General features: G+C 32.6%; 1 protein-coding gene across 1 annotated transcript in view; it reads right to left on the bottom strand.

Moving 5' to 3' along the window:
* The window catches only part of DSCAM (DS cell adhesion molecule), a 933,525-nt gene that overhangs the window by 47,248 nt on the left and 870,844 nt on the right, over window positions 1-15,433 (bottom strand). Inside the window, exons 26-28 of the mRNA XM_078146483.1 lie at window positions 14,413-14,703; window positions 9,491-9,667; window positions 3,111-3,141 (exon numbers count right to left, since the gene is read on the bottom strand). Coding sequence (XP_078002609.1) covers window positions 3,111-3,141; window positions 9,491-9,667; window positions 14,413-14,703 — 499 coding nt within the window. The remainder of the gene's footprint in view (window positions 1-3,110; window positions 3,142-9,490; window positions 9,668-14,412; window positions 14,704-15,433) is intronic.

Here is a 15,433-nt window from a genome sequence, read left to right as displayed (position 1 = left end):
TCCTCAAAGAAAAATATAAATTGGCCATGGAAGATCTCTAAAAGGATTTTAAAAATCAAGTAAGAAAGGTAGAGGGAAAATTGGGAAGAGAAATGAGAATGATGTAAAAAAATCATGAAAAAAGAGTCAACAGCTTGGTAAAGGAGGCACAAAAATACTGAAGAAAACAACACTTAAAAAAACCCCCCAATATTGGCCAAATAGTAAAGGAGGCACAAAGTGCAATGAAGAAAAGAATGTTTTGAAAGCAGAATTGGCCAAATGGAAAAGGAGGTATGGAAAGTTCACTGAAGAAAATAATTCCTTAAAAATTAGAATTGGGGAAGTAAAAGCTAATGACTTTATAAATCATCAAGACACAATAAAACAAAATCAAAAGAATGAAAAAATAGAAGAAAACATGAAATATCTCATTGGAAAAACAACTGCCCTAGAAAATAGATCCAGAAGAGATAATTTAAGAATTATTGGACTACCTGAAAGCCATGATAAAAAAAGAGCCTGAACATCATCTTTTAAGAAATTATCATGATAAACTGCCCTGATATCCTCCCAAAATGAAAACTCTCAGGAATATTATAGCCAAATTCCAGAGCTCCCAGGTCAAGGAGGCATAATGCAAACAGCCAGAAAGAAATAATTCAAATATTGTAGAGTCCCAGTCAGGATAACATAAGATTTAGAAATTTAAATGATCAGAGGGCTTGGGATATGATATTCTGGAAGACAAAAGAGCTAGGATTACAACCAAGAATCACCTACTCAGCAAAACAGTATAATTCTTCAGGGGGAAAAATGGATATTCAATGAAATAGAGGACTTTCAAGCTTTCCTCATGAAAAGATCAGAGCTGAACAGAAAATTTGACTTTCAAATACAAGACTCAAGAGAAGCATAAAAAAAATCAAGAAAGAGAAATAATAAGGGATTCATTAAAGTTGAAAGTTTTACATTCCTACATGGAAAATGATAATTGTAACTCCTAAAAACTTTCTCATTAGGGCAGTTAGAAAGAGTATACATAGACAGAAAGCACATGTGTGAGTTGAATATTGTGGTATGATTATCTAAAAAATAAAATTAAGGAGTGAGAAAGAAGAATGCACTCGGAGAAGGGGAAAGGGAGAGGTAGAATGGGGGTAAGTTATCTAACATAAAAGAGGCCCCAAAGAGATTTTACAGTGGAGGAGAAGATAGGGAAAGATGATTGGGGAATTGCATGAACTTTACTGTCATTGGGATTGCCTTAAAGAGGGAATATCACAGTTGGGTGTAGAAATCTATCTTACTATACAGGAAAATAGGAGGGGAAGGGGTTAAGAGAAAGGGAGGTGATAGAAGAGAAGGCAGATTGGGGGAGGTAAAAGTAAGAAGCAAAACATTTTTGAGAATGGACAGGGTTAAAGGAGAGAGATAATAGGATAAACAGGAGGAAAATAGGATGGAGGGAAATACATAGTTGGTAATCATTACCGTGAAAAAAAAATTACAGCAAGTTTCTCTGATAAAGACCTATTTCTCAAATATATAGAAAGCTGAATCAAATTTATAGAAATTAGTCATTCCTCAATTGATAAAATTTATTCAAAGGCTATGAACAAGCAGTTTTCAGACAAATTAATCAAAGCTATCTATAGACATAAAAATGTTCTAAATCAATGTTGTTTAAAGAAATGCAAATTAAAACAACTCTGAGTTACTATTAAATTGGCTATTACCACAGAAAAGGAAAATGACAAGTGTTAGAGGGGATGTGGAAAAATTAAAACATTAATGCACTGTTGGTGAAGTTGCATAGTGATTCAACATTCTGGAGACCAATTTGGTAGTATGTCCAAAGGGCCATAAAACCATGAATACCTTTTGATCAAACAATACCACTACTAGGTCTGTATCTCAGAGATATAAAAAACAAAAAGGAAAAGTATATAGGTGTACAAAATATATTTATAAGAGCTCTTTTAGTGCTGTCAAAGAATTGGAAATTGAGGAAATGTCCATAGATTGGGGAATGGCTGAATAAATTGTTGTATATAATTGTGAGGGAATACTACTGTGCTATAAGAAATAATGAGTAGGAAGCTCTGAGAGAATACCTGGAAAGGCTTACATGAACTAATGCAAAATGAAATGAGCAGACCAGGAGAACATTGTACACAGTAACAGCAATATTGTATAATGATCTACTGCGAATAACTTAGCTATTTTTGGCAATACAATGATCCAAGACATTTCTAAAAGACTTATGATTAAAAAGTTCTGTCCATCTCCAGAGAAAGAACTGGTGGAACCTGAATGCAGGTCAAGGATACTTTTTCTTTACTTTTATGATTTTTCTTTCGTGTATGTGTGTGTTTCTTTCACAGCATGACTTACATGGAAAGTTGTTTTGCATGACCACGTGTGTAACACTACGTTAAATTGCTTGCCACCTCAATAAAGGGCGATAAGAGAGAATTTGAAACTCAAAATTTGAAAAAAGAATGTAAAATTGTTTTTATATGTAATTGGGAAAAATAAGAGCCCTAAAAAAAAGTATTCAAGGATGGTTGACTTAATTGCTTCTACAATGATAATTATGAGGAGAAGTGCACCAGTGGGAGCTTGAGATGAAGGCATTAGAGAATCACTACAACCTATCAAGAATACCTTAGAACTCTGAAGGAAGATGTAGTCTTACTGCTAGACTGCAGACTTGCTTATGAGAGGGGCAATTGGGTAAAGATTCTCAGAGTTTTTATTCACTACATTAAATTAGGAAATTGGTCTAATCCAAACAGGAAGAGGATTTATGAATCAGTAGCTCCATATTTTGAACCCTGCCAAGTAAACAAAGCAGGCTTTGGAGAAAAGGCCCATTAATAGTATTTTCCTTTAACATTTATTTAGTTTTTTAAACTCATAATGGATACTCAACAGGGAAATTCAGGTAAATATAATTGTATGGGAAATTATACGATAGATGAAAAAAATATCTAAATCACTTTACATATATATATATATATATATATATATAATGTTTAAATGTCATCATTTAAAACTCAAATTATCACAGCAACTTAGAAAACATCATTAAAATTAAGCCTGTCAATGACGAGTTTTGTTCTTACCTCATAAGCATTTCAGCTAAGCTCTTTGCATCTGGGAAAAAGAAAACCCAAATAATAGTTAATGCCAGCAAAAGACAACAACTGATTAACATTTTTTTTCCTATTTAGAATATATATTTTGGGTTGATTAATTTCTACAATTTCCCAATCCACATTATGCAATTAGAAATTGAATTGTTCACAGTTCAGACCACTGTCAATAATAAAGCAGTTCTATAACCACTGTAGGTCTCTCTACACTTGACTATTGTATATCTTTTGTTAAAAATTTTTAAGTAGGAAAACTTCTCAAAAATGCAATAAAATTTTAATGATAAACTAATCTTCTGACCCATCTAGCAAATTCAATTTTATTTTGAACAGATTATAACTTAGAAAAGTTTATCAGTAGGCAGAAACATTATTTTTTCTTCTTTAAAACACAGTTTTATTAACCTGGACTTTCTTCTGACTTCCTTCATCACACTGATGAACAGTACTGTTAAGCATTCATCTCTGCTTGAAACTGTTCCTGATGTTTATAATCAGCACATTACTAAATAGGTACTGTTGTATCAGTCTTGAATGATTTTGATCAATGGATGAGAGATACCATGTTCAAAAAGAACATGTAAGGAAGCATTTTGGTCTAATAAATCAAAATTTTTTATGATAATCAACAAACAATAAGCATAATGAGATTTTATGTTCTTCATATCTTTCAGTCAACTGTGAAATTACCTTTCTACTGTTCAGAGTATAGATGATGTATAAAGATGTTATAGTGCTGGGAAAGAGCATTAGTTTTTTCAGTCACCTTGTTTTGGTATTAAAAATGTTTAGATATCTTTTAATTGGTCATTCTCCTCTATATTTATGTCTCCTCTACATATATTGCTCCAGTCTAACTTTTTCCCATTTTGTTCTCTTTTGTGCCATTTCTACCTACTCTTTCAGCATATTTGGAATTATGATCCTTGGGTCTATGTAACTCTTCTCCACTTATTAACTAAACACTTTGAGAAAGTCATCTACTCTAGGTACTTTCACTTACTCTCTTCTTACTCCCTTCTGAATTTTCTGCAAGTTGGCTTCCAACTTCATTATTCAACTGAAATTGCTCTCTCCAAAGTTACCAAAGACCTTTTTATGTGGCAAATGTAATGGCATTTTCTCAGTGCTTATCCTTCTTGACCTTTCTGCAGCCATTGATATTGTTGATCATTATCTCCTCTTGAATACTCTCTCCAATATAGGTTTCCATGTCACTGTCTTCTTTTGATTCTCCTCCTGTCTGTCTGAACACCATATCTCAGTATTTTCAGGATCTTCATCCATATTATGCTCACTAACTGTGACTGGAGGTGACCCCAAGGTTTTATCCTGGTCCCTATTCTCCCACTCTCCTGTCTACTAGGTGAATTCATCAGCTACATGGATTCAATCATTATCTTGATGCAGATGCTCCCCAGATCCATATGTCCAGCCCTACTTTTTCTCCTTAGATCAAGTCCTGCATCATCATCTGTCTTCTTGGCTTCTTATACTATGTATTCTGTAGGCATCTCAAATTCAACAAGTATTGTACAAACTAAATCTCATTATCCCTCTCCTCCAAAGATAATAATATTTTCCTTCCTATGGAAAAAAAAATTTCCATCCTCTCAGTCACTTAGACTTAAACTACCTTGGTACTAATTTCGAGTTCTTACTCAAAAACACACCACATATGTGATGTGTTGTTCAATTTTTTTGTTTTATTTTTACAACATATTCTGAATATGTCTCTTTCTCTTCACTCACAAATCCATGACTTTTGTGTACGCCCATATTAACCTCATGCTTGACTGGATTACTTTTATATTTACATAACATAAATATTATATTATTGGTACACTTGACCTCTAATCCATGCTCCACTCAGGTGCCAAAGTGATTTTCCTAAAGCTCAGGTTTGAATACATCATTGCCTACTCAATAAACTCTAATTGAAGTAGCTTCATTACCTTTAGAATCAAATATAAATAAATTCATCTGTTTGTCATTTAAAGCCCTGCTCAACCTATCCTTTTTCTATTTTCTTGCTATTCTCAAGTTTTATTCTACAATCCAATTACATGTCTTACTTGCCATTCCTCTTATATTTACACTATTGGTTTTTTTTAGGCAATTGGAGTTAAGTGACTTGCCCAAGGTCACACAGTAAGTGTCAAGTGTTTGGTCTGAGGCCGCATTCAAACTGAGGTCCTCCTGACTTCAGGGCTGTATCCACTGCACCACTTAGCTGCCCCTACACTATTTCTCAATGCATGCCTAGAATCCTTTCTCTCCTCACCTTTACCTCTAAGCTTCTCTGGCTTTATCTGATACTCACCTCAAGGTGCCCTTTCTATAGAAGTCCTTCTCTTGCCAGCTTTTTTATTATAGTTTCCAAATTGCTTTCTAGAATGATGGAATAATAGCATAGTTTCACCAACAGGTTATTAGTATGTCAGTCTTTTTGAGGCTCCTATGGCATTGATTACTTTCTTATGTGTCATTTTGTTCCTCTTATTGTAGAGCTGTGTTGCTATAAATTTCTGTTATTTATAGTGATTTGGAACAGTCATATGACTGCCAATGGTTTTTGTTCTTCTGCTGTTTGTTCATATCCTTTGACCACTTATTCTTTGGAGAATGATTTTTGAACTTATAATTTTGCATTAGTTTTGTATATGTCTTTGACATTAAACTCCCATCAAGGTGTTTTTTCTTAATAAACAATTTCCCTTCTTATCCTTATTGCATTAATTTTATTCATGCAAAGTGTTTCAGGCTCATATAATCAAAATTATTTTATTTTTTCAAACTCCTCTCTTGATCTTTAAGAATATTTCCCAAGATTGTGTTCCATTTTTTTTTTCATTGTTGTGACATTTTATTGGATTGAGCTTATTCTGGTACGTGGTATAACGTATCTGGTGTTGGTCCAAACCTAATCTTTGCTTAAATGTTTTCCATTTTTTCCAGTTCTTGTCAAAAAAAAAGTACTTTTCCAAACAGTTTATATTTTCAAGTGAGTTATTAGGTTATTGAAATTTGTTGTTCTGATACTTGTTCATTTAGTCCAGTCCACTAATCTACTTTTCTACTTTTAACCAGCATAAAATAGTTTTGATCAAAACTGCTTTATGATATAATTAGATTACTAGAGGTTTCATTCCCTCTTTAATACTACATTTTCATTGTTTCCCTTTAATTTTCACACCTTTGGTTTTTTCAAATGAATTGTGTTATTATTTTCTTTAGATCTAACAAATATTTATATTACTTTGTTTATATTATTCCACCTGTAATTAGGATCATGTAATACCAAATCTGTAAATGAATTGAGGTAGCATATTTATAATCCATGAGCAATGAATAGCCCTTGAATTATTTGTCATTTTTTAATTTAAAGATCATTTTATAATTGTATTTATATGTTTTAAATATGGTAAATATTAGTAGGTTGACTGCCAGACGTTATATATTTTATTGCTATTTTAAATGAGATTTCTCTTTTACTCTTTCCTCCTTCATTTTTGTTCTATAGACCTTTTCTTGGATTTATTTATGTCCTGCTACCTTAAACTACGAACTGCCTAATCAGTTTCTTTGCTGATTTTCTGGGGTTTTCTAAGTTTCTTCTTTTTTTCACATGGTGTCAGAAAATAGGAATGACATTTGTCTTTCTTTGCTAACATTTGTGCCTATTTTTCTCTAGTTTCATTGCTGTTGCTAGACTTTCTAACTGTCCTTCAGTTACTCCTTACATTTAGTTTTAAATATATCTTTAAATATATTTTTATGATGTTAGCATGAATTATTGTTGTAAATCCATCTTTCTGGAATCTCCTGATGCACAACAAACTCTTTTTAAACATGTTATTTTTATTGTCTTTGTATCATTCTTTTACATGAGTATTTATTTTTTATAAAGTAAATTACTGGGTTTTGTCTTCTTATCAATTATACTTCTCTGTTTCATAAAGCAAATTGATAAAGATGACATAAAGATAGTCAATGTTTGGATTTGCTTTGGGAATGAAGGCACACTGTTAGTAGACACTCTATTAGCACACCTTTGTTAGTAGAAATATGAATTAGTCCAACCATTCTGGAAAGAAACTTGGAATTATGCAAAAAAAAGTGACTAAATTATCCATGCAATTTGTTCTAGTTAGGCAATCAGAATGAAAAAGTCCTCAAATGTTCCTGGTTATGCTTTTTGGATTACCAAAGAATTAGAAACAAAGTAGTTGCCTATCAACAGGAAATGGCTAAATAATTATGGCATATTACTATATTGCATGGAACAACTAACCCAAGAAGACTTTTATGGGCTCATGCAGAGTAAAATAACCTGAATAAGGAAAAATATATACATGACCAAAAATTGAAACAAAATCCCTTGTACTACAATGACTAGGCATGGCCTGAGTGAAGTTAAAAAAACCTGAACCTCATTCTTCTTTACAGGCAGCGTAGTATTAGATTATTGGTTACATAATGGACAGAATTGCATATTGTCAGATTCACTATAAATGTTGCTTAATTTTGCCAAACTATTTCTCTCCTGGGTAGATATTTCAAAACTTACTGGACATAGCTCCTTGAAATGAATCCAGGCTACATAGACTGGGACTTGAAGCCTATTCTGTGGGATTATGTTCTAGGTAAAATTGTGATAATAAAATATCCCTCTAGGACTTCCAGTAGTAGATTCCTTTGGATGGACAGACTTCATTAAAGATTTATCTATGGTAAATTCAAGTGTATTGCTAAGGTAATTGGTTAATGTAAAGATAATTAAATTGAGTACAGACAGAAGATTGGGTTTTTGTTTTGCTTTATTTTCATTTATGTTTTACTTTATTTTCAACTTATGTAAAAAAAATGAACATTTCCAAATATATGATGGAAGAGGAGTGTGTTGTTCAAGCAACCATAGAGTTCCATTATGTAGAACTTGCTTTACTTTTAAAATATATAATAAATTCAATATGTAATTGCAAAGCAATCTTGAAATTCTGAAGGACCTGGAGTCTGCATTATTCCCTCTCATTTTCTTCTCAGGGAAAACGTTATGTGGAACTTCAACTAAAATATCTAACTTAGGAAAATATATTTTTTATTGCACTGCTACAAAATATCTTCACAAATAAAAGACTTTCAAATCTCATCTGTAGCAACGTATAAGATATTATTTTCGGAGAAAACCTGATAAGTGTTCAAAACAAAACTATTGTCTTTCTCTCAAATCCATCCCTCTTACACACTTTCCTATTTTTGTCTTAGGTAGCAGTATTCTTCTAATCTCCCAGGTTTATAACTTGGTATTATCTGCAACTCCTCTCTCTCTTTCATCTCACTATCTAATCAATTGCCCTTTCTACCTCAACATCTTTTGAATCTGATCCATTTTCACTCTCATACTCATACAGCTACCATATTAGTTCAGTTTCTCATCACCTCTCACCTAGATTATTATTACATCCTCCTAATTGCTCTCTCTACATTATCTTTCTCCACTTTAATACACTCTATACACTGCTGCTAACTTAATTTTTCTTAAAGTTAAATCAGACCAAACCACTCATCTACTCAATAAACTTTAGTAGTGGTTCTTTATTGTCTCTAGAATCAAAAATAAGCTCCTCTGTTTAGCTTTTAAAGCTGTTTATAATTTGGCCTCAGCTCTTTCCAGTCTCTCTGGACTCTCCCTCCCTCACTCTGTGATCCAGCCAAATCGTCCTTTCTATTCTTCATACTTGACTCTTCATTTCCTGTCTTTGTGCCTTTTCTGTGGCTGCCTTTAAAACATTCTTATGTGAAGGGGAGAGCATAAAGATAGAGCCAGTAGTAACAGAGTAGAATAAAAAAACAAAAAAGAAAAACATGCACAATAGCCCATATTAGTCAAAGAAGAAACATCAATGGCAGAATGCTTACAGACATATTTCTAGGAATATGGATCACAGCTAACAAAAGGAGGCAGACTCAAATAATGCATGGGGAAATGCACTTCTTCTATACTTCCACTTTGTAGAGTACTTCTCTTCCTTCAAGATACCATCAAGTATCATCTTCAGGACATCTTTCCTGATTTCCCCAACTTTGCCTACATCTGTAGTTACTCTCTTTATTCTGTACAGAATTGTTTCATGTATTGTATTTGTATCCCAGGCACAGAGTTCCTGACACATAGAAGAAATGCTTCTTCATTTATTGAAATGGTGGCAGTGGGGATGAATAGATATAACTGATTCAGTTTTAAATGATTTTTTGATCTCATTGTAATTTCATATTACATTTTGATATCAAGGGCCAGTGGAAATATACTAGATAATATGTGGGAGTGAAGGGTTGAATTCTCTTACCTCTCAACCTCTTCAATCTCTGTTCTCTTCTTCTCCTCCGTACAATCAACAGTAGCACAAATAATAGCAAGACTCCAACCAAAATGCAGGAAATGGTCACTAGCATCTTTAACCCTTCATTGGTTGCCAGCCCCTCCTCATTTTGGACAACTGACTTAATAAGTGGAGGAATTGTGCCTGAAAATAGGTTTATGAAGTTAGATTTCTATGAAGAGAAAATGATTTAGTCTTTAGAAATAATAAGTTATTAGAGAAAAACCCAAAACACTGGTACCTGGCATGTCTTATAAAATTAATTATTGGGCACATGATGAATTCATTTACTAAACCTATTCCTCCCTCCTAATATAATACTATTTACTTTTTAGCTTACCCTTTAGCACACTAAATTTGGGTCTCTGTAACAGATCAACAGCTTTTTTGTTAAATGGATTTCACTTAGCAAGGTATTACTGGGTATAGGCAATGTCCTAATTAAAGCTAAGGGTACATATGTGAATGACAAAGAATTGATTTGGAATTCAATGTTTTTTAGACTGTTCCCAACTGTACAATTGGTAGCCTGTTCCAAAAATAGCATAGTCAAAAAAAGAACAATACAGTAAATAGGAAGACAGTTTGGAGGGGGATTTTGACATAAATATCTGCCTGTAGGGGGAAAAAAGCCCTTGAAACCATTTTTGTGATTTGAGTATTCAACCTCTATTTCAGCAAAAGTAGAAAAAAAATTGACTTTTTTAATGCCTTATTTTTATGGGTTATCAATTAACTTTTCAAAAGTAATCATATAGTTTTTTAAAGCCACCTTCATATTTCTAGTTGTTATTAACCTGTGGATTGATTAGAATCATAAAGAAAAACAAGTAAGTGATATGAACTGTGAATTAGTTATTACAATGCTTGTTATAGAAAATAATTTTACTGCCCATGGATGCTGAGATAAAAGAAAAAAAACCTAGTGTTTTGTGGAGTCCTGTATTTTTGCAATTTCATGAAAAAACACTTTGTTATACTCTATATTTTAATTTCTTCCCAGAAGAAATATGTTCTTAATGTTTGCTTTAATATTAGTAAGGCAATTGAGAGAAAGAGGTTTTTTTTTTCTCCCTGCCTTGAAAGTGTGTTTTGTTGAAATGATGCCCCATCAAAATGTATAAGAACTCTGTTAATAGGTGCTCACAGAGAGAGGAAAAAAATTGTAAATGCAACAAGGGAAAATCATAAGAAGTCATAAGAAGACATAAAAACTTTTAGCTAAGGATATGGTAGAAGAAATAAATCAATGGAGGAAGCAGGGTATTATTAGCTCTGAAGTTGGGACATTGGTTCAAATTTGTCTCTGATGCTTTCTCTTTAAATGCCTGGAAAAGTCACATGGCCTCTCTAAGTTTCAGTTTCCTCATCTCTAAAATGAAAGGGTTGTACTAGATGACCTCTGAAGTTCCTACCAGTCCTAGACATATAATTTTATGAATTTTAAATGATTCTTGCCCCTATGAAGTACAAAATTTGTCAAATATACATGATAAATATTGCTTGCTGTCATCTATTATACAAAATTTTAATAGCTTAAAACTGCCCTTGGACTTTGGGGGCACTCTATATTATTATCATATTTCAGTAAAATCTTTTTTCCCCCTATATAACTTCAAATTGAAATAGAAAATAAATTTTGCTACTCCTAAGTTTACTAAAACGTATACTCTATGTGGTGCAGTGGATAGAGTGCTGGGACTGGAGACAGGAAGACTCATCTTCCTGAGTTCAAATCCGGTCTCAGATACTCACTACCTTTGTGACCCTGGGCAAGTCACTTAACCCCATTTGCCTCAATTTCCTCAACTGTTAAACAAGTTAGAGAAGGAAATGACAAACCACTGCAGTATCTTTGCCAAGAAAACCCTAAATGGGGTCATGAAAAGTCACACATGACTGAAAATGACTGAACAACAATATATATTTCATAGAACAAACTTCAATTCATAGAATGTATTTATGGTTAACATCTACAATACTGGATAAATTTATAGCATCATTTCCTTAAAAAGAACATTATGGATCAGAATCAATAATATGAAACACAGTTATAATTTGTGTGAGAGAGACCTCTGATTTCACTGGTATAGAGAATTCTCATATCAACAAAGTCCCTTTAATAATGCTGGTCAGTATCTTTTCTACAACTTAAAGTCTTAGAGAACTGCCTTGAACACTATGATGTTAAATGGCTTGCTTAAGGCCACACAGCCAGAATGTGTTAGAGACAGGATTTGAACCCATGCCTTCTTGATGCTGAAGCCACTCCCCTCTCACACACTATACATATATATATATATATATATATATATATATACACACACACACACATATATGTGTATGTATATATGTATATATATATAATATACATATATAACAAATACATATTTCTAAAAGATGATTATTTGATATCTCCAAGTCATAGGTAAGCATATTTAAATGCTATACTCTGTTTTGATTATCATAGAAGACAGTGACAGCAGAGTATGATTAATGAAAGTGAATGACTTATGAATAAGAAACCACTTAAAATCAAAATGTGTAAGATTTCCCCAGAAATTTATTTTTGAACAGTTGATATCTAAGCAACACTATTTAATAGCTGTGAAAATTCTCTTATTTTTTTTTTTCATGATGAAGATCATTCAATGGAACATCTAGGTGATGCAATGGATAGAGCACCGGGCCTGGAGTCTGGAAGACCTGAGTTCAAAGCCAGTCTCAGACACTTATTAGCTGTGTGGCCCTGGGCAAGTCATTTAACCTTGTTTATCTCAGTTTCCTCATTTGTAAAATGAAGTGGAGAAGGAAATGGCAAACAATTCCAGTATCTTTCCCAAGGAAACCCCCAACGGGGTCATGAAGAGTCAGACATAATTGAAATGAGCGAACAACAACAACAGCAACAAAGACCATTCAATGAACTAAAAAGGCTTGATTGCCTTTAAAACATTCTTATGGGAAGGGGAAAGCCTAAAGGTAGAGGCAGTAGTAAAAGAGTAGAATAAAAAATGAAATGAAAAGCATGCACAATAACCCATATTAGTCAGAGAAGAAACATCAATGGCAGAATGTTTATAGAAGTATTTCTAGGAATATAGATCATAGCTAAGAACAAAAGGAGGCAGACTTAAATAATGCATGGGGAAATCGGAAAATCTATGTTAGGACTATTTTGTTAAAGAGGTTCTTAAGCCCTTAGGATCAAGAAAAACTGGTGGCTTCAACTCTTTGTGGAATGTATTCATGTGACATTGGACTGAATTTTTAAAATAATCATGTTTAGGAGAAAGCAAGAAATAAGATTATTAGATTGTATATTTGAAGATAATTAGTAAGATTATTGTCTTTTTTGAAGGCTTTTTGTTATTGCTATTAATTACCTTCTCATCTCTTTTTATAGTATTCAGACAGAAATTATCTTTGAAAAGGTTGCTATCCTGCTATTTTTCATATTTAACATTCTTCTTACTATTCTCCCACATATAAAACAATTGATTTTGTAGCTGAATAAAAGTGTTAAGGTATAAGATATTTCTCTGTAGGTTCGCTGAAAACATCTTCAGTAACACTCCAGTAGCAGACAGGACAACAAAGATAATATTCATCCAATCTTGCTCTGATATCATTTTTGCCATCCTTCACTAGGTTCCCATATTTTGAATGCTGTTCATTTCAGGTAACTTAGATATTTTGAATATTTGGGATGGTGACATTAGAATAACAAAAATATTTATATACATATCCTTCGACATGAGTATTTGGGATTGTGACATCATAATATTGGAACTGTAACAACTAATGAAGAAAGTAATTATCATTTTACATAATCTATTATATTATGGAAGCTTTAGCTGTTTAAACTTTTCATAAACTAATAAAGATACCAAATTCAGCCAATCAGTGGAAGAAAAACATTATAAATTACACTGACTCAATTAATAACTATTCTGTTATTTGCTACAGTGCAGAACATTGAGGTGGTGTTCCTGATACTACTACTATGTTAGTAGGCCTAATAATAGGCCACTATTAAGGACACAACAGTCAAACTATTATATATTTTATTTCATATATCAACTAGTTCAACCACTACATTTTATATTGTTAAAAACAATCTTAGAAGAATCAACATAGAAAACATACTATTAGTTATATATTTTTAAAGTTTTCTAACCAATATAATCAGTGCCATGTGGTATTTAAAACTATGTACATTTTGATAATGTAATTTATCTCATTAATTCAATTGTCACCAAATTATCTATTACAATAAAATATAATAAAAGGAAAACCATTTGTGTTTTAATATGATCATCTATTTTCTACTAATCCCAAACTTTATGGTTGTTGTTTTAAATTCTCTTTTTAAACTGCAGATAAAATGAGTTCATATTTTACCAGAATCCTACTTTTGCCTAGGATGTAATGTTTATATATCTACTACATTGAATATCCTTTTTGTATACATGTTAATGTGATGGAAAGCATTCTTTTTTTTTTTTAAAGAAAGCTATTGCTCACATGTCACAGCAAAAGAATTGGGGGGGATAATTAGTAATTATTTACATAATTACATCATTAGTAATTATTTACATAAAACCCCTTAATAAGAATCTCTCAGCATTAATAAAGTTACACCCAAAGGAGATTTGTCAGCGCTTAGCCTTTAACCTTTATACCATGATAGTAGATTCTAGTACATAGAGGACCAAAGTGAACTCAAGAAGAAATCAGCAAAGGACTTAAAGAGTGTCATGAAAGCCCAAAAGTAATTATGACACTTGTTTCAGGTGTGGAGAATGAAAGTAGAGACTGACAATCAATATATGTTCCAGACTCATAAACTGAAATATAAAGGTACAGATATAAAATAGGATGCTTACTGCCGTCATAGTTAAGTGTAGCAAATTTGGCCTGTTTCTCTGCACAACCAGCACTGTTGCACACTCTCATTTGCAGCTCATACCAGGTAGCCTCTTGTAAGTCATACAAAATGTATGACTTGGAAAGTGATGTTCTCTGAGCTGTTGTCCAGACTGTCGTCCCAAATGGCCTATACTCCAGAATAAAAGAAGTGATTGGACAACCACCATCATTCCAACCAATGAGGTTCAACCTCACTCGAGTGGTGTTAATGCTGGCAAATAGTTCTTGCTCCTTTGAAAATTGTGGCTCTAGAAAACAATGTTTATTTTAATATTAGTATTTAAGATAAAGAAAATAAAGGCAAAAATAAAGAAGAAGAGATATTGAAAAAAGTAGCTTAATTTAATTGCTATACAATTTGAATGATAGGAGTTCGGCACCTATCATATTCATCCTATGGGAAAGCAGCGTATTGAGATTTTATTGGCATCAGAACTATATATCTACTATAATATTAAATCAGAGACTAGTTTTTAAAAATTCAGTTTAATGTCATTTAAAATAATTCTAAAAGGAACAAAATCATTACTGCCAGGTTTCAGCTGACTTGCCCCAATAAATTGGACTGACCAAAATTTTCAATCTTACTTTGCATTGAGATTAAACTTAATGTGTGATGTAGTCCATGGTTCCTAATTTGGTATGATGTGAAGGACCTCTTCACAAAAAAAAATCTCTTCCTCATGTATTTCACAATGACTAAAACCCCTTATAAAATTTAAATGCTTTCTCATCTATAAAATAATGTAAAATGACCTTTCTAGCTCTACTTTTTCTATAGTTGTACTTGGAAGAATCATAATTTACCTGATCACCTTCTTTCTGATGGGTACCTGAGACACAAAACACTTGTCTGGGAAGGGAGAGGGAGACCAGGGAATTTAAAGGGAAGTGGGGACACTAACTAATATGAGTTTCATAGTTTTTTAATCATAGTATTTGTCACAAAGTTCATATTTTTCTAACTTTTCTTTTTTT

The sequence above is a fragment of the Phascolarctos cinereus genome, unplaced genomic scaffold (assembly GCF_003287225.1).
Source record: "Phascolarctos cinereus isolate Bilbo 61053 unplaced genomic scaffold, phaCin_HiC Scaffold_726;HRSCAF=1367, whole genome shotgun sequence".
NCBI lineage: Eukaryota > Metazoa > Chordata > Mammalia > Diprotodontia > Phascolarctidae > Phascolarctos > Phascolarctos cinereus.
Note: the sequence above shows the minus strand (reverse complement) of the source record. Positions and strands in the feature narration are given on the sequence as shown.